This window comes from Babylonia areolata, chromosome 1 (genome assembly GCF_041734735.1).
Source record: "Babylonia areolata isolate BAREFJ2019XMU chromosome 1, ASM4173473v1, whole genome shotgun sequence".
Lineage (NCBI taxonomy): Eukaryota > Metazoa > Mollusca > Gastropoda > Neogastropoda > Buccinidae > Babylonia > Babylonia areolata.
The window spans coordinates 12,564,680-12,585,160 of record NC_134876.1 but is presented as its reverse complement, the minus strand read 5'-3'; the positions used below and the strand labels follow the sequence as shown (position 1 = coordinate 12,585,160).

Here is a 20,481-nt window from a genome sequence, read left to right as displayed (position 1 = left end):
CATCACAAAAGAAAGAAAACACGAGCGGTTTTTCGCGGTATTTCTGCAGCTGAGATTTTTTTTTTTTTTTTTTTTTTTTTTTTTTTAAGGGGCGGGTCGCACGAAGTTGGACAATATGTTTCGTTTGTACAACGGAAAATGTGCCCGCATTAAATCAGTGTTGCGGTCTTGAAAAAAACCCAGACTCTGCTTCACTATGAAATGGCGATTGCTAGCCGGGTGAGGAGTGGCAACATTTCAAAACACCTGTTCCAACGAGGATCAGGAAACAAGACAGGTCAGGTGTGTCGAGTACTCATGTCTTTACAGGAACCTATTTCACTGGCAATTTTTTGTGCATGCATGAAACGACATTACCATGAGTAGATGTTGTAACCCATTTCCACTTCCGCTCTGCTTTATGCAGATATAAAAATTTCTTATTCTTAGTTGTTGTTGTTATTTTGTTTTTGTTTTGTTTTGTTTTTTTCTCATAGTTTTACTTTTACTACATTTTGTTTTTCTGTAATCCTACACATTTGTTCTCTATGAAAATAACCGTAATCAGTGTTCTGTTGACTGATCAAATAAAAAGATACAAAGAATCCCGTGTTTTAATCATAATTCTTCAGATAAAGAGGATAACTTTTGTCAAGTGATATAAATTATACTATTCCCATTTCATAATAATTTGAACAGTAGTACTTTAAACGGCTAAACATTCGAGACAATTTACGTGAAAATGGAGTGCCTGCAATGTTTCTGAAAAAAAAAAAATCATCCAGGGTGGGGAAGTTAGTTTAGGTATTTTGGGTTCCATGTTACATATGTCATAAGGTTTTAGGTAATCATTAATAAAATACATAATTCAGCGCATATTTTGTTTGATTTCATTGCATGATAGATTCATTATTAGCATTATTATAAATCCAGTAATTCAAACATCTTATGTTGGGAAAGTTAGTTTGGGTAACTTGTATTCAATGTTGCACATGTTACAACAAAGTTTTATACAATCATTAATAGAATATATGATTTTTTTTTATCATTATTATCATTATCATTACTATCATTATCACTATTAATATCCCACGATAAATCGACCTGTACTGCGCCAGGGTTCATGAGTCAAATTTTCAAATACCGGTTCATTTCCAACGAAAAATATGTATTTCATACCGTTCTTTTCACATCAAGACATGATACTGGTCGATTTTGCCGTCATCTGCCTCTATACTTTCCTTATTAATTGTTTGGACAGTTCTCCGACAATGTTCATTTAAATAAACTTGGCTAACACATATTTAGATATTTATATTCTACGCATTGATTAGCAGAGCATGAAGTATTTCAAAGTTGTGCATTGCGTAATATGTCAAAAAAAATTGTACAATTTACGAACTAAATGATCCCGTGCTGCCTCCGTAAATTCACCTTTGCAGTCGGTATAATCCCGATTTCATTCTTTCTGAAAAGTCAAGACTGGTAAGAAACTGGAAAACATTCACAAAAGCAAATTTGCGTCTTCTACCAATTCAGTATAAAATAATGAAATTGAAAATGTTTGTTTCCTTTTGACCCCAAAGAGCTTTCTTATTAGCTTTCTGAACAATATATGTTGTCTGCCGCAGTTTCCTGCTCACAGATCAACATCAGTGTGGCAGAAGTCCGTCACATGTAACTGTACCGCGCTGAACGCTTTTTTCTGGCAAGCCACTTACCACGCTTCCGAAATTTTCGCATGCTCTTGCCTTGCGACTTTTTGTAAGGCGCTCTCACACAGGCGGAAGCAATAAAACCACACGAATATTACCATTATAAATCAAAATTTAATTATGTTCCCGCCCTACTACAGTGGTAAACGTTATATCAGAGTGATCAGTATGATTTATTCTATTTTATCGTAAAAAGAACGGTTTTGTTGCTCACATTTGGACCTAACGCAAATTTCAATCTAAATTCTCCAGCCTATAACAATGCCCCACCACCTTCCACATCCACCCCTGCCCCCGCTCCCCAGTCCGCTGTCTGGTCAGTGAGTTTGGTCAGTCACCGAGCCCAGCTATGCGGCTTGCGGTCATGTTGATGTGGAAATTCCCATGTTATGTGACTTAGAAGTCGGCATGTTGGAAACCTATGCAAATATGATCTTTGATTGATTACTGTCATAGCCAGGAGTTTTAACTTCCTCCCCCCTCACCTCCCACCTTATTTCCCCCTTGTGACGTGATATGTTAAACTTGTTGTCACAATGTCTCGGCCCAAAGGTTGAATCGCCCCCCCCCCCCCCTGCCCCTCCGCTCTCCTTGTGACGTAGTGTTAACTCACTCAGTACGGCCAGTCCTCTCTTCTCCTCTACACAGACCCCTCGGATGTCCAGTGGGTGTCTGAACGACCCAACCTTTAGCTTCCGTCGTCAGAATTGTGGTATTCTTTGTCACCATTCACCTCTTCAGTATAAGAGCCTTCCGCTTGCAATATTTTGATGATGGTAATTGGGGTGAAACGCTGTTAACGTCGTCTCTTTCGCCGTTCGTATGGAGAGAGCTAAACTTGTCGTCACATATGGTATAGAGAAGTGTGTTTTGATTTGCAGCGAATCAGATCAATCTGTTTCAAAGAGTGAATCAAAATGGAGTAGTGACATGTCAGTCATTCACTTACCGTTATTAGGTCAAGCCAATATTGGTTACTTTTGTTCAACCAATAATTTTTTGGGGAGTGTTGTAGTTTGCAACTAATATACACAGTATGTTGGGAGGAAGGAATAAAAGTAGTGTCACCTGAAAGAAGTGTGACATGCACAGGCTGATTGATTGAAAAGGTGCAAGGGGATCGTTGGTGACTTACCTTTGGGGCTGTGCGCTGCTTAGTAGGTGCTGCTTAATGTAGAGTGATCAGCTTAATTTAGGGCTGTCTACTCCTTATGCTAAGGACCTAGAAAGAACTACTAAGCAGATGTGTGCTGCAGGGAATGTATGCTGCTTACCCATGCTTATTCTAAGGCTATAGCAAAAACATATGAAAACCACCTTATGTGGCCCTGCTATTGGTATGAGGAGAGAGTGTGACTGTGAGTGTGCGCATCAATCCCACTGTTCTACCTGTGAACCAGTAATCTCCTATTTATCTCCCCTTCTCCCTCTTCTCTAATTTTCAATTCCCTTTTAACATTAGTTTGTTCACTGATCTATTTTCTAACAAAAGAAAAAAAAATGTCCATCTCTGTTAAGTACACTTATTTCCATGTCGGTATTGATCCACTCGCATTTAGTAATTTACTCAGCCCACAACCGAACTCTGCGAAGTGTTTCTCTGTGACAGTTTTTTAGCACATCGATCCCACATTTCACACTTCAGAGCTCTGCGATATTGACATGACCGCATCGAAACCACAAAACAGACAATCCATCACCAATGCCCAGTTTTTCTTCTGCTTGTGGTGGTGTGTGACTGCACAACTGCCTGTTAGATAACTGCCTGATTTTTTTTTTTTTTCAAATGAAGCAGATGTGAATTGCATCATCATGTAACGTATTTTGACAGCACTCACCAGGCAGGCAAAGTGGTAGGGGTTGGGCTGTTCCGTGTTCACGTCCTCTTTGAGGACAAGAATGGTGTAGGTGACCTCATCATTCACCACTGACGACAGGCACGTGTAGTTGGGAGAGCCTGTACACACAATACGCACACCACCCCTTCAATATTCTACAGCCAACACACAGAACTTTTGGTCATTTTTAGATATTTGTTTATTTTAGTGTGTTTTGGAGGAGGGGGGGGGTGTGTGTGTGTGTGTGTGTGTGTGTGTGTGTGTGTGTGTGTGTGTGTGTGTTATTTCATTTGAGAAAAGAATCGCCGCATGTTGTGCTGTCAGATTTACTGTTGATATGTGTTTTTGATGTATCCAGGATTTTGTTATGGTTTTCTTAAACACACTGATGCATACTGCGTGTGTATGGGAACACATCCACACATACTGGCGTGCGCATACACAATCATATTTCAACGTTCGTGGGATGCGGTCCCCACATTTGTACGTACCTACAAATAAAATAAAAATTCTTTAAAAAAGAAGCATAATGTCTACCAGTATCGCATTAGGGCAGTCATTCCAGCACTAAGTTTGCTTAGAGCTAAGAATGTTCCTTAGTCTTTGGAATCGGAGTAGACTTTGGAAAATAATATTGTTCTGAACGCTTGGCAAAAGTCAGCGCCGAACCTGATTAGAACCCATGACTCTCACACGGATCCTCAGATTGAAAGAATGATTTTACACCTATTTGACTGTCGCGCGAGACAAAATCTCATACAACACCACACACACACACACACACACACACACACACACACACACACACACACACACACACACACACACACTCGCTCACTCACTCACTCACTCACCCGAAGACCCCAGACTGCCGTTCTGTGAGCCACACTGGGTGTAGTTGAAGATGACGTGGGAGCGGTCACAGCCGTTCAGCATGAAGCCCTGGGAACACTTGCTGTAGTCGACAGTCTCCGTAAAGTTAGCGGCGAAGACCGCCTGCAGACTGCTGGGGCACGTCATGTTGCCCGCCTTGTAGCCTGCCGGGCATGGCCAGCGGTCATCACACAGGTGCTCACAGTAAACACCCAAATTAATCTCATACGACGGCCGCCATAGCCGAATGGTTAAAGCGTTGGACTTTCGATCTGAGGGTCCCGGGTTCGAATCACGGTGACGGCGCCTAATGGGTAAAGGGTGGAGATTTTTACGATCTCCCAGGTCAACATATGTGCAGACCTGCCAGTGCCTGAACCCCCTTCGTGTGTATACGCAAGCATAAGATGAAATACGCATGTTAAAAGATCCTGTTATCCATGTCAGCGTTCGGTGGGTTATGGAAACAAGAACATACCCAGCACGCACACCCCCGAAAGCGGAGTATGGCTGCCTACATGGCGGGGTAAAAACGGTCATACACGTAAAAAGCCCACTCGCGTGTATACGAGTGAACGTGGGAGTTGAAGCCCACGAACGCAGAAGAAGAAGAAGAAGAATCTCATACAACACACACGAGCGCACACGCAACCTTGTTGTGGCGTTTTCTCATTGCCCACCTTGTAGCCTGCCGGGCACGGCCAGTGGTCATCACACGGGTTCTCAGAGTGAACACCAAAATAAATCTCATACAACACGTACGAGCGCACGTGCTTACGAACGTACACGCAACCTTGTTGTGGTGTTTTGTTGTTGTTCTTCAAGCGTATTGGGTTGAAAGCCTTGAGATGTCCTTAGTGGTCGGAAAGATTTGTCCGAACGCTGTGACGTTTTCTTGAGTAACTAGACTGAACTGTTGTTCCTATTATGTCGTCTTCGATGTCATCATCACAGCATGTACTAATCGGCTCAATCTTGTACAAAAATCATTTATTTCCATATCTCTGCTTTGTATTGTGATTACCAACGTGTCGTTGGTCACCGTGAGGACAGTTCAGTCAAGGCTGACATGGGATAAAGTAGCTTGGGGAGTTTAGTGAAGGAAGTGGCGGAGTTCTAGGGGAAAGAGGGGTTGGCGAGGGCCAAAGGGAAAGAGTTTGAAGTAGCTGTGTGTGGAGGCGCGTGTGGCTAACAAGTGGAAGGCAAGGCGAGTGGGAGAGATACCATGTCAGATGGGGTGGCCGGAAGAGTGATGGGCTGAGGTTTTGAAAAGGGTGTGGGGGGGGGGAGGGGTGGCATGGGGGGGGCTGGAGGGGAGGGGGTTCGGGATGATTATGAACGTCGTTTTAATCTTGACAGCATTTCTTGATTTTTATGTATGAATAAAAACGTATGTTTATTATATGAGAATGGAAATGTTAGCTACTGTTAGGTGCTTCACATGTAGTCACTGTCTATAAAGGTGTATGTTTATAAGTTTGTTAAAACATTATGTTTTAAAGTGCATATAGTATACCTGCGATTTTAAGAATTGTTAATGATTTAATTGGAAGGTGTGATGTTCATCTGGAATATTTTGGAATTCATATCTCTCCGATTGCATGAAAAATGCGATGTTTCTAGTACAGGAACTACCATGTAATACTATATTATGACTTATTTATAGTACTTTAGTAGTGTTTTTTAACATGGAAATAGTGCTTCTTAATGTTTCTTAAAATGCTTTTCGTCTAATTTCAGTGTATGATAAATCAAGATGCTGGGTTTTTATGTTTTAATTCAGCTGAATAAGTTTAACTTTTTGACTTTTTAATTCAATCTTTTCATGTTCGTGTGTGTCAGACTCGACTGGGCTATGTGAGAGACGAGCCTTTGAATGCACACATAATATCCAATCGGATTAACAAAGTTGCATTGTATTGCCTACACACACACACACACACACACACACACACACACACACACACACACACACACACACACAACACATCATGTAACATACCCTCGCGCATACACACCGACACACATACACGCACCATGCACGCACATACACACGCACGTGCGCGCGAACACACACATAATGTCATGTGTTTGTGTGTGCATGTGCGCGCGCGCGTGTGTGTGTGTATGTGTGTGTGTGTGTGTGTGTTATCCCCAGTCAACTGCAGCATACTTTCCCATGACTGTACCTTTCCTGAGGAAAAACGTGAAGCCCATGGGGAGCTCAGTGGCAGGCTTTGAACAGATCTCCTCTAAGTTCTTCTCCTGGGTGGAAACAATGGTTTCAAAGGGCAGGTCCTCATGGTCCGGATTGTCCTCTGCAAGACCACAGTCATCATCACACACACAGCACGAATTGTCACGCACTTCAGCACCACAATGGACAACATCCGCTTTAACACCAACCAGCCATTCAGTCATGACTTAACCAACTTCCAGTCAACCAACCAACCCACGTCAAAGTCAAGTCAAAGCAGTCAACTAACCATGAACTACGTTAATCTTGACAGCAAATACACCTTGAATCGATCAATTATTTGCTTGAATTTATTTGAAACAAAGATCGTTTTGGAACTCTGGTGCTGAACATCCCAAATCGTGACACCCCCACCCCCTTACGTAGGCACCCCGGAGAACTTGCCAGTGTTTGTATGTGGCCCACGGGGTTCGTTTCAGTGTCCTGAAACGTCTACTGGGGAAGTTCTAGGTCGCCCCCGCCCCTTCCCAATCCTCGTGCTTTTTCGGCCCCCCACCAACATTATTTGAAAATCCGTTCCAATGCGTGCCCCCAAGCCCCTCCACACACAAGAAGTGTCTGCTTTTAAATAATTCAAAGTTCATGCATATTTTGTGTGTGCCTTATGCCCCTTGGCAGGATTTCACCACTGACCACCCTGCATGGCCACTGCTGACCACCGCTGATCACAAGCCCAACACACACACACACACACACACACACACACACACACACACACACACACACACACACACACACACACACTAACTGATTAATAACAGCCAGACAGCCAGTGGGTGGGGGCACGAATTTGGTAGATTCTTCAAGTCAGACCAGTGCGTTGGGCATGCGCGTAGCTCATGTTTCAACTACCTGTCATAAAATATTACATATTGATTCATTTGTACAGTTAAAAGCGGATAAGATGCAACGACTTGTGCGTCGGTCAGAAAGTGAAGCTGAAACCAGACGCTCCTTGCTAATTCTACCGTGTCCTGTAAGCAAACAGCTGTTCAGCACAAATCTGTGTATCTTTTTTTCTCTCTTACCCCCCCCCCCCCCCCCCCCAACGCCCCCCCCCCCCCCCCAACACACACACACAGAGCATATATACCCAGTCCGCCTTTCCTATATTAAGTTCAGGGGTGGGGGAGGGGTCTACAAAATTATGGCAGGGAGAACCTTTTGTTGCTCTTTTTATGTCCGCCGTTCGTTTTACTGTCAAGGGGAGGTTTCTACAAAAGTTTGGCAGGGACAACCCTTTTGTTGCCGTGGGGTATTTTATCAATGCCAAGTACATGCTGCACACAAGTCTGCTGTTTATCACCTGATCCAAAAGACTTCGTTAATTAAACTGTGTTATGTTTGTATTGTTGTACTGTTTCAAAGCTAAACATAGCAGGCTGTTCAGCTGTTTTAAACTAAGGCGTCACGTTACTCACACTTACACACTTGCACCCATGTTGTGGAGTCACATGATGGATTACATTTATTTAAGAACTGAACTGATGTGAAATGAAGCTGCATTAAGTTCTGTTGTTTTTTGTTGTTTGTTTGTTGTTGTTGTTTTTTCTTCTTCTTCTTCTGCATTCGTGGGCTGCAACTCCCACGTTCACTCGCATGTACACGAGTGGGCTTTTACGTGCATGACCGTTTTTACCCCGCCATGTAGGCAGTCATACTCCGCTTTCGGGGGTGTGCATGCTGGGTATGTTCTTGCTTCCATAACCCACCGAACGCTGACATGGATTACAGGATCTTTAACGTGCGTATTTGATCTTCTGCATGCGTTTGCACACGAAGGGGGTTCAGGCACTAGCAGGTCTGCACATATGTTGACCTGGGAGATCGTAAAAATCTCCACCCTTTACCCACCAGGCGCCGTCATCGTGATTCGAACCCAGGTCCCTCAGATTGAAAGTCCAACGCTTTAACCACTCGGCTATTGCGCCCGTCTTCTGTTTGTTTTGAATATTGGAACACTTAATCGTTTGCCTGAAGGTAGAAGTTGGTAATAATTTGTGAGAGTATTGTTGTCGCTTGAAAATGCGCGTGACTTTCTGTCGTACCCTGACATTGTACAGATCACCTGACTGTCTCACACCCACAACCTTGCTGCACACATTTACGATCTTATTCAGTATATTCATATTCTTTGCGTTACGGAATTCTAAAACTGTTTAATAAAGTATCTATAAAATCCTTGAAACACTTAGAATTAACTCCGAGGGTTGGTTTTTGTTGTTTTTGTTTGTTGTTGTTGTTGTTGTTGTTTTTGCAAATAACTGATGCAAAAATGGCTTTTCGTGATTTAAGCTCGTACGTTAATTCGCTGCATCATGGTTAGTGACCCGGATGTCCAGCTGATTGGTTGAATGAGTTATCGGCCAGTCAGTGAGTCAGATAGTCTGTTACGAGTCAGTTATTTATTAGTTGTTTGCTGACTGGTTGGCTTGATTGGTGCTGGCTGGCTGGCTGGCTGGCTGGTCAGTTTGTTGATTACTGACGTATTTACTTGGTTGGTTACAACAACAAAAACAACAATTATTATATTTATATAGCGCTGAATCTTGTGAAGAGACAAATCAAAGCGCTTTCGCACCAGTCATTCAAACGCATGCATAACTCTAAAACTGGAGGGAAAAACAACAACAACAACAACAAAAAACACAACAACAAACAAACAAACAAAAAGAACTACCAACCAAGCAAACGAAAAACTGAAGACAAGGAAGAGGCAGGGAAGGAAGGCTATTTTCGGAAGAGGTGGGTTTTAAGGCCAGACTTGAAAGAGCTGAGTGCGGAGACCTGACGAAGCGAAAGAGGAAGTTCATTCCAATTACAAGGTCCAGAGACAGAGAAAGAACGACGGCGAACAGTCGAGTGTTTGAATCTGGGTATGCGTAAACAGAGTAGATCCGAAGCCGATTGTAGAGAGCGAGATGGAGTGTAGAGGTGAAGGCAGCCACAGAGATAGGAAGGGGCAGAGTTGTGAATACATTTATAACATAGATTACCTGCTCACTTAAGTGGTTGGTTGGTGATTCGTTTGCGACTTGGTTGTCTGTTTGGCAGTGTATTGGTTGGTCTGTGTGTTGGCCCGTAGTTATAACGAGTGAGTGGATGAGTAATTAACTGAGTGAAATAGGCACGTAGTTAGGTGGGCAGATACGCTGGAAGAGTAGGTTGGCAGGTAATTACAACGACTGCCGGATGGATATTGTTGGTCATTTGCAAATGAATCATATTGGGGATTGCTGGCGTCACTTGCCCAGCTGGATGGTCGTGTCAAAAGAACATGTTGCTACTGAGGGAAAGGAGATAATTGACTGTCACCTGTGTCCCAGGTGGAGAATTCCATCACCTGTCAGTGAAGCGTCACGTGACTGTGACAGGTGTGAAAAACAATTACAGTTTACTGCCTTCAGTCTGTTACTGCGCACCATCCGACGTGCTCATTTATCTTTTCTTCTGTCTCTGTCATTTTGTGTTTTTCTATCTGTCTTTATCCGTTTGCCTTTCTGTTTGCCTGCGCGTGCACTGTGTGTGTGTGTGTGTGTGTGTGTGTGTGTGTGAGAGAGAGAGAGAGAGAGAGAGAGAGAGAGAGAGTTCTAGAAAGCTTGATAACATTAATGTCGACGACTGTTCTAAAACCTTCTTGGCCGAGAGAGAGAGGGGATGCCCACTATACTATAATCAAATTCTGGCCAAGATAATCGGAGCAGCGAACACAACTGACTATCATATATATATATATATACCTACAATCGGATGATGTCCTGTCATTTCTGTCTTGATACTTATCTCTAATGCATACTTCTTTTTTTTTCTTTTTAACACAGAGCAAAGTATAATATCAATGTTCAAAACTTGTAGGTGCTAAAGTTGAGATAGTATGTGGAACACGCAGGATATGTACGGTGTACAGTGTCACTCCTTTACATGTTCAGTGTGTGATGATCACAGTGTCATTCCTTCACATGTTCACTGTGTGATGATCACAGTGTCACACCTTCACATGTTCACTGTGTGATGATCACAGTGTCACTCCTTTACATGTTCACTGTGTGATGATCACAGTGTCACACCTTCACATGTTCAGTGTGATGATCACTGTGTCACTCCTTTACATGTTCACTGTGTGATGATCACAGTGTCACACCTTTACATGTTCACTGTGTGATGATCACAGTGTCACTCCTTTACGTGTTCACTGTGTCACTCCTTGACATGTTCACTGTGTGATGATCACTGTGTCACTCCTTTACATGTTCACTGTGTGATGATCACTGTGTCACTCCTTGACATGTTCACTGTGTCACACCTTCACATGTTCACTGTGTGATGATCACAGTGTCACACCTTCACATGTTCAGAGTGATGATCACTGTGTCACTCCTTCACATGATTACTGTGTGGTGATCACAGTGTCACTCCTTCACATGTTCACTGTGTCACTCCTTTACATGTTCACTGTGTGATAATCACAGTGTCACTCTTTACATGTTCAGAGTGATGATCACAGTGTCACTCCTTTACATGTTCACTGTGTGATGATCACAGTGTCACTCCTTTACATGTTCACTGTGTGATGATCACAGTGTCACACCTTCACATGTTCACTGTGTGATGATCACAGTGTCACTCCTTTACATGTTCACAGTGTCACACCTTCACATGTTCACTGTGTGATAATCACAATGTCACTCCTTTACATGTTCACTGTGTCACTCCTTGACATGTTCACTGTGTGATGATCACTGTGTCACTCCTTGACATGTTCACTGTGTCACACCTTCACATGTTCACTGTGTGATGATCACAGTGTCACACCTTCACATGTTCAGTGTGATGATCACTGTGTCACTCCTTCACATGTTCACTGTGTGATGATCACAGTGTCACTCCTTTACATGTTCACTGTGTGATGATCACAGTGTCACACCTTTACATGTTCACTGTGTGATGATCACAGTGTCACACCTTTACATGTTCACTGTGTGATGATCACAGTGTCACTCCTTTACATGTTCACTGTGTCACTCCTTGACATGTTCAGTGTGTGATGATCACAGTGTCACTCCTTTACATGTTCAGTGTGTCACTCCTTTACATGTTCACAGTGTCACACCTTCACATGTTCAGAGTGATGATCACTGTGTCACTCCTTCACATGTTCACTGTGTGATAATCACAGTGTCACACCTTCACATGTTCAGAGTGATGATCACAGTGTCACTCCTTGACATGTTCAGTGTGATGATCACAGTGTCACTCCTTTACATGTTCAGTGTGATGATCACAGTGTCACACCTTTACATGTTCACTGTGTGATGATCACAGTGTCACTGTCTGTCCGCATGTTCTCCCACCAGAGCGGGTAATGACGGTTTCGTCAGTTTGTGTGGAGTTTTTTTTTATATGTTTTCGCCAATATTTATAATATTCCGCCAATATTTATGGCTCCCTGTCTCACACAGAATAAAGTACAAGATCAGCACTCTATGTTATAAATGTATTCATAAATCTGCCCCTTCCTATCTCTGTGGCTGCCTTCACTTCTACACTCCATCTCGCTCTCTGTGATCGGCTTCGGATCCACTCTGTTTACGCATACCCAGTTTCAAACACTCGACTGCTGGCCGCCGTTCTTTCTCTGTCTCTGGACCTGGCAATTGGAATGAACTTCCTCTTTCGTTTCGTCAGGTCTCCGCACTCAGCTCTTTTAAGTCTGGTCTTAAAACCCACCTTTCCCAAAATAGCCTCCCTTCTCTGCCTTTTTCTTGTCTTCAGTTTCTCCAGTTTTAGAGTTATGCATGCGTGTGCTTGACTGGTGCGAAAGCGCTTTGATTTGTCTCTGCAAAAAATTCAGCACTATATAAATATCATTATTATTATTATTGTAAATTTTGTATGATTGTTTACATTATATCTTTAATTTAAAACTTATTCCATCCACTGAATCATGAGGGGGGGGGGGGCGCGGGGGGGGGGGGGGTCCCACTTACCGGTACGGATGCGGAAAAAGACAAGGTCCTTGTTGGTGTCGGAGGGCACGATATCCAGACAGATGTAGTAGTTGTAGGTCATGCCGATCGCCCTCAGATCGGAGGACCTGTGGTTCAGTGGATAAGAAAACAGACAGAATGTCACCACCAGGTTTTAGGCTACCCTGTGCAGCCTGGGTCAGCTTTTGTCGTTCGTTATCAAGTTACATTTTCTTTGTGTGCGTAATTATTTTTTTTCTTTCATACGGTCTGTCTTTCTGTCATTTCTTTTCCTTCTTCCTTTCTTCCAAACATTTTTCTTTCTTTCTCTTTTTGTGTCTGTGTGCATGTATGCATGTATGTATGGGTGTGTGTGCGCACGCGCGCGTGTGCGTGCATGTGTGTGTGTGTGCGTGCGTGCGTGCGTGAGTGAGTGAGTGCGTGTGTTTGTTTGTGTGTGTTCCAATCTTATTTCTTTCTTTTTTTCTTTTTTTTTTTTTTTTGCTTTGCTTTGCTTTGTTTTGATTATATTTTTAGCGTGCCTAGAATACATGTTTCTAGCAAATTCATGTGCCAAAGTACTGACTTTCTAGAATCGTGTTTTCTGTACTGAAATATGTTTTGATAGTCATCCTATCCACAGGGATATATATTTGTATCTGTTTAGGTTTTTGAACACACCCACGCACGCGCGCACTTACAGATATACACACAAACGTACACACGCTCGAATGAACGCACACACACACATATACATGCACAAGTACACGCGCGCAAAGACACCCTCACACATGCATGCACGCACGCACACACATACATAAACACACACATACACATACAAACACATGCGAGCGCACACACGCACACACGCGCACACACACACACACATACACACACACACGCACACACACACACCAACCATCTCCCCCCCCCCACCCCCTCACACACACACACACACACACACACACATTCTAACAGCAGGAACCCCCACACTCCTTCACCCCCCCTCAGCCCTCCTCCACCACCACCACCACCACACCCCCGGGCCACCTCTTCCCCCCTCGCCCCCGAGGACCCCCCCTGCCCCCCCCCCTCCCCCCCCCCCCCCCCCCCCCCCCCCAAAAAAAAACAAAAACAAAAAAACCCTCACTGCAGCACATAGGTGGATCCGTTGTTGATGAAGCAGGAGAAGTTGAGCGGTTTGACGTCCGTGTGGAGAAAGAAGGCGGTGGTGTTGTTGATGGTCAGGTCCTTCCAGCCCGGGGCGCTGCTGTCCCAGTGCCCAGCCAGCTGTTCCGGCAGCTGGCACCCCTCTGTGGGACATACATGTACCACCAGTCAGTGTCAGTCCTTCCTCGTCTCTTTCTGCCGTACACACACACACGCACACACACGTGCACATGCAGACACGCGCGCGCGCGCGCACGCGCGCACACACACATTCTACGTTCCTTTAATGTACTCCAGAATTGTGTTAATGGCTTCAGATTATTAATATCGTTATTGAATTGTTACTGTTCAATGTTATTGCATGTTAGGTATGCATTTTTTGGTAGTTTTCTACCTTTTCTGTTTTCCTCTCCCCCTCCCCTCTCCTTTTTAAAAAATTTTTTGACTCAGTGTTCGGTTGTCTGTGTGTGTGTCTGTGTGTCCGTGTGTCCGTGGTAAACTTTAACATTGCCATTTTCTCTGCAAATACTTTGTCAGTTGACACCAAATTTGGCATAAAAATAGAAAAAATTCAATTCTTTCCAGTCATCTTGTTTAAAGCAATATTTCACCTCTGGGATGGGCACAAAAAATTTAAAAAGAAGCCAAATTATATGCAAGCTGAATTTACTGTTATATTTATATTTTTTTATTCTCTAAACTTGGCACTTTGATCTGATATTCTGATACAACAACAAGAGCAGTCATTTTTATCATTTTTTGTTCAAACAGGAGCTTCTTTTGCTAAGCATGGAAGTTATATTTATTTTGCATGTCTTTGTTGCAGATAGTAAAAAAGGGAAATTAATCTGCAATCAGTGCTAGGGAGCTTCATTTGCTTTAAACTGATCTTTCTCATCTTAAACACTACATTTTGAAATTATACTCAATACATAAAAAGCTTGTGTGTTTTACTCTCAGTGTACAGGGCTTTCACTATGTTCATTCGCCCAAGTGGTCTTTTTCGGAAAATACTAAAATCAATACGACAAGTGGACTTTATAGATCTATTGGCTGAGCCCTGAAGGTCATGGGCAAAAATCAGTTGCGTACACATATTTATACATATTCAAAGCGCGTGCTCATATTCTTCGCAAACGCGAACGATGCCATTTTGTTTCAAGTTGTTGACCTGCCCGTTCAATCCTATATTCAATCGACAATACACGATAACATGTGATGGAAAGTTGGAGAAAGAGACCGTTAAATATTTATTCAGAGAAAGATTTGTGAACGCCTCATCACTTACTGGATTATGCCCCAAACTGCCATAAAAATATCCATAGAATCAGTCGGAATTCACAGTTTAAAATAATAAACCATGAGAGTTAATACCCTTGACTTTTCTCAAAATGAAGTCCTTTTCACTTCATATGACGTTTAGAAGTACTTGTACTTCGCTCTACATGTTATTAGTTTAACAAAATACTCAATTTTCATATCAACTTTAAAACTATAAAAACATAAAAGAGAAATTGAATCGACCGGGAGTAACTAAACTTGTATATCTATCTAGATCCAGAGAAAACGGCTAAATGTTGCAGTGTGATTGCGGCGATAGCCACGTCTCCTTTACCGCGGACTTAAAAAGAATTTTTAATTGCCCCTAAAGATTTTTTGAATGCCCAAGGTACACCAGAATAATATGATTTAAACAGCGTTCTCATTGCGAATACCGCAATCGATTTATCGCCCTTTAAAAAAGCATGTTTATATATTATATTTTTGAACGTCAGTTAAGGAGCCACGATAGTGTAATGGATAAGACAGTGTCTTCTCATCCGAACACGCGGGGTTCGAATGTGCCGTTAGGACTTTTTTTTTTTCTTTTTTTTTTAACCCGAAGCTTTATAATATCAAATACAGACCACATTTTAACGATTAGATTTTTTTTTTTAAAGTGTATCACACGTGAGTCTTGAAGGCCTTGTTTTTAATCATCTAATATCACTGATAGTGAAAAGACGCTGAACTAAAAAATGAACACACACACACACACACACACACATATATATATATATATATATATATATATATATATATATATGTATATATATATATATATATGTGTGTGTGTGTGTGTGTGTATGTGTGTAAACACACACGCACACATGCACAGACGCACGCACACATGCACACACACAAACATCCGCCAGTCAGTGTCAGTCCTTCCGTCACTGTGTACAATTCACACACATATGCACACCACACGTGCACACATTCTCATACACACATATACACACATACACAAACACGTACATTCTATGTCTGTCTGTCTGTCTGTCTGTCTGTCTGTCTCTCTCTCTCTCTCTCTCTCTCTCTATATATATATATATATATATATATATATATATATATATATATCTGTACATACATGCATGTGGGGTGGGGAGGTGGATGAAGGGGACGAAGTAGTGATGATAACATGTCCGCATTTCACACTTAGCATATATCTGCTAGTTTAGTTTCTTTTTCTCACACACACACGCACACACACACACACACACACACACACACACACACACACACACACACACACACACACACACACACACATTGACACACGCACACTAACACACTAGCTCACACTAACTCACACTAACACATACACACAGAGAGACGACTGGCAGCATTCCAGAGATACACTGGCGACATTATAACCTATCATTCGCCGTTTACAGCCACACCCACAAAGCCCTCAACTTTCTGACTCTCTGGGTCCAGCGTATAAGTGACACTAATAACTAGGGAAAACAAGAGGGTCACATTACAGAAACAGGCATTGGGAAGACTCTCCTCTGTGTGTGTGTGTGTGTGTGTGTGTGTGTGTGTGTGTTCATATGTGTGTGTGTGTGTGTGTGTGTGTGTGAGTGCGTGTGTGTTCATATGTGTGTGCGTATGAGTGCGTGAGAGAGAGAGAGAGAGAGATGCGGATGCGGATGTTTTATTCATATAAAGGCCATTGTCCCTCATGTACAGTACATAAACAAGCACAGTCACTGAAGAAAATCATGAAGTTGCAACAGATCTGAAATGCAATGCCTTGTACACGTATATTGACAAACTCCTTATGACGTTTTATTTTTCAGAAGCAGGTGGGATATATCGTACTCTCAAACTGGTCAAAGCAGGACAACATAAAACAAAATGCAGCTCATCTTCATTTCCACTTTTGCACAACGGACGCATTAAATCAATTGCAGAATGTTTCCTGTAACGATAATAATACTGAGAAATTTCTGAAATACCGAAACGAAATCTTGTCATAATAAATTTCAAGTGTCTGTCTAAGTTCATACGCAGGTAAATCTTAACATCATGACCAGTACAAAATGTCCTATATACGCAAAACCTATCACTATTCCTCACATGAAAATTCCACTCTTGCCATCTGCACGCAATCAGTCTAAGGTCACACAAAAATAATTCGACATCCTGCACACATTGGTTTTCCCATACAAAACCGAAACCAAACTGATACAACTTACAACGAACTTTTGAAACCCAAGTTCTTTTACCTTTTGCATCCAAATCAATTAACATTGTATAAGCTTTCCGTGGTAACCTGCAATCATTCATTCTTGTTAATTTAATCCAGTAACGAATACAAATCAATACAGAGTTAATATAAATCGGGTATCTATTAGTTTCCCCGTAAACAAAGTCATTTGATGTTTTTAAATCAACCCCTAACATTTTCTTCAATGCAAACAAATGAACCTTCTCACAGTGACGTGCAGCATCATCAAGGCCTCAAAGTACAGCCCCATACTGTGCAATAGGCTGGACCTGAGTATCAAACAATTTCAGAAATACAGACAAACTATTATTACTCAAAGTACGTAGTATTCGCATTATGCACAACGCAGCATTCTTTGCTTTTCCTGTCAGGTCAACACATGCTGAGGTAAAACTAAGTTTAGTGGAAAACAAAATACCTAAATATATCGAGAGAGAGAGAGAGAGAGAGAGAGAGAGAGAGAGAGAGAGAGAGAGAGAGAGAGAGAGACTGAAACATTCGATTCTCTTCCTTTCCTCCTTCCCTCTCCTTTGTCTGTTTCTCTGAATCTGTCTCCGTCTCTCTCTCCTTTTTCTTTCTATTCCTTTCTCCGTCTCACTCACTCTCTGTCTCTGCCTCTGTCTTTATTTACTGCCTCATATTTTACATCCAGTTATCGACAGCTCACGTTGGGTTGCCCCTATGTATCCCCCTTCCCCCTTTTGTCTGTTTGCCAGCCGTTGGCCTTCGCAGTTAGACATGTATCAGTGTGACAGTGTCTTTGTTCCTGTTTCTTTGTCTATCTGTCTGTCTGTCTGTCTCTCACAATGATTAACACCCCGAAAGTTAATCACCATATCAAATTTTGCTTGAAAATCAGTAACACACACACACGCACGCACGCACTCACGCACGCACGCACACACACACACACACACACACACACACACACACACACACACACATACACACACACACACATAACAAGAAAGGGTCGATGTGGTAAGGCACGGAGGGTACTGAAAAAGACAGGGTGAGACATACAGCCAGCGGTTCATTGTTTAAAGGCTCAATAACATCTTGTACACTGAAGTACGATCCACACTGAAGCAGGCTACGAATGGTCTACATCGATAGTCTTGAGTGTGTGTGTGTGTGTGTGTGTGTGTGTGTGTGTGTGTGTGTGTGTGTGTGTGTGTGTGTGTGTGTGTGTGTGTGCGTGCGTGTGTGTGTGTGTGTGTGAATGTGTGTGTGTTTTGTGTGTGTGCGTGTGTGTGTGTAAGCGCAGGCGCGCGCGTTTAGTGGAGTTTGGAGGAAATTCAACATGCATGCGCGTTTAGCATGGGAATTCACCTTTTGCTCTTTTTCAGAGCGGTAATCATGTATTCATTTCAATCTTCACATTTCCCACAATCATTACATGAGTCATGTTCAGGGTACAGCCTGTCAGCGATTGACGGCAGAATCATCACTTCTTTTCAGTTCAGAACTGCGAAAGGGTAAATTAAGAAGCACTTTAGGAAATGAAAAAAAGAAAAAGAAAAAAGCTTAATGCTATGTTGTTTGAAGAGTCGAAGGCTATATAACATGCGTGCACACCCATACACACACACATTCATATACATGCATAATACACACACACACACACACACACACACACACACACACACACACACACGCACGCACGCACGCACCCCCCCACACACAATAACACGTCACACCACACCACAAAACATCACAACAACACTTACACACACAGTGTACAAGTAGTGTGCGGCGATCTCCGGCGAAACGGAAACGATTCAAGAAACAAAAATGAAAATAATAAAAATAATAATAAATATTTCAAGGAAAAAAAAAAGAGTAACGCCCAGTGAGGTACTCTCTTCACATCGTGTGTCTCTGACACTCCGTGCTACACACGAAATAAGTTACAGGAAAATCACGCACCACGAAATTCAACTTCTCTTTATCTTCGATCATATTTCTGTACTTCAAAACTCCATCGAGAAATCAGTCCCTGCTGTATCTCGCGGGCTCTGTCAACAAAACTTCTGCTTTGACTCCACCCTTCAGTTTTAGTTTCGTCTCTGTTTAGTGTTGCATTGTGTGAGACCCACACGGCTTTGAAAGAGTGCTGTTTGTGTTTGAACATTTCTTTTGTCGTTGTCGCTGTGTGCACATGTCAGATGCAAGGTACATGAACGACCTTGGAGCTTCCTTTAGGAAGAAGTTTCTGGGTTCGTTTCTCACCTGCTCTTGTTAACCTGTAGGGAAGGGAGGCGTCAGAAAAGCAATGACTTGAAGCTGTGTGTTGACGGGCGCAATAGCCGAGTGGTTAAAGCGTTGGACTGTCAATCTGAGGGTCCCGGGTTCGAATCACGGTGACGGCGCCTGGTGGGTGAAGGATGGAGATTTTTACGATCTCCCAGGTCAACATATGTGCAGACCTGCTAGTGCCTGAACCCCCCCCCCCCCCTTCGTGTGTATATGCAAGCAGAAGATCAAATGCGCACGTTAAAGATCCTGTAATCCATGTCAGCGTTCGGTGGGTTATGGAAACAAGAACATACCCAGCATGCATCCCCCCGAAAACGGAGTATGGCTGCCTACATGGCGGGGTAAAAACGGTCATACACGTAAAAGCCCACTCGTGTGCATACGAGTGAACGTGGGAGTTGCAGCCCACGAACGCAGAAGAAGAAGAAGAAGAAGCTGTGTGTGACTCTGAGCAATACAGATCCCTCTGCTTTGTTGTGTTCTTTACCATTCACACCGAGTGCTTCAGTTGCGCTCGGTCCTATCTACCCTCTAACCTTAATCAGAGTTAAACCTTGGCCGAAATTAACCTTTTTTTTCAAAACTTTGAACCCGTGGCATTTTCAGTGCTACCGTTATGAACGTGTGTTATTTTGCAAGTGCGTGGCGTAGGTGCTTCTTTGTTGTTGATAATGATAATAATTATGGTATTTATAAGGCGCAAAATCTTGATGAAATCGAATGAGCGCACACACAAAAAAAAGGTCTGCACACACACACACGCACACACACACGCTGTGGGCCGTATGGCTCTAAATACAACTAATTCAAAAAGAAGCATTATGTACAAATATTGCTGTATGCACCCACCCACACACAAACACCA

At 42.7% G+C, this 20,481-nt stretch overlaps 1 protein-coding gene across 4 annotated transcripts in view; it reads right to left on the bottom strand.

Moving 5' to 3' along the window:
• The window catches only part of LOC143291187 (uncharacterized), a 53,059-nt gene that overhangs the window by 11,755 nt on the left and 20,823 nt on the right, over nt 1–20,481 (bottom strand). For 3 of the 4 annotated variants that reach the window (XM_076600925.1, XM_076600917.1, XM_076600935.1), the window contains exons 2-6: nt 13,779–13,941; nt 12,650–12,756; nt 6,595–6,723; nt 4,387–4,569; nt 3,533–3,651 (exon numbers count right to left, since the gene is read on the bottom strand). In XM_076600925.1, coding sequence (XP_076457040.1) covers nt 3,533–3,651; nt 4,387–4,569; nt 6,595–6,723; nt 12,650–12,756; nt 13,779–13,941 — 701 coding nt within the window. Of the gene's footprint in view, nt 1–3,532; nt 3,652–4,386; nt 4,570–6,594; nt 6,724–12,649; nt 12,757–13,778; nt 13,942–19,087; nt 19,190–20,481 lie in introns of those variants that run through there. The other variant, XM_076600944.1, reaches the window with a different exon arrangement.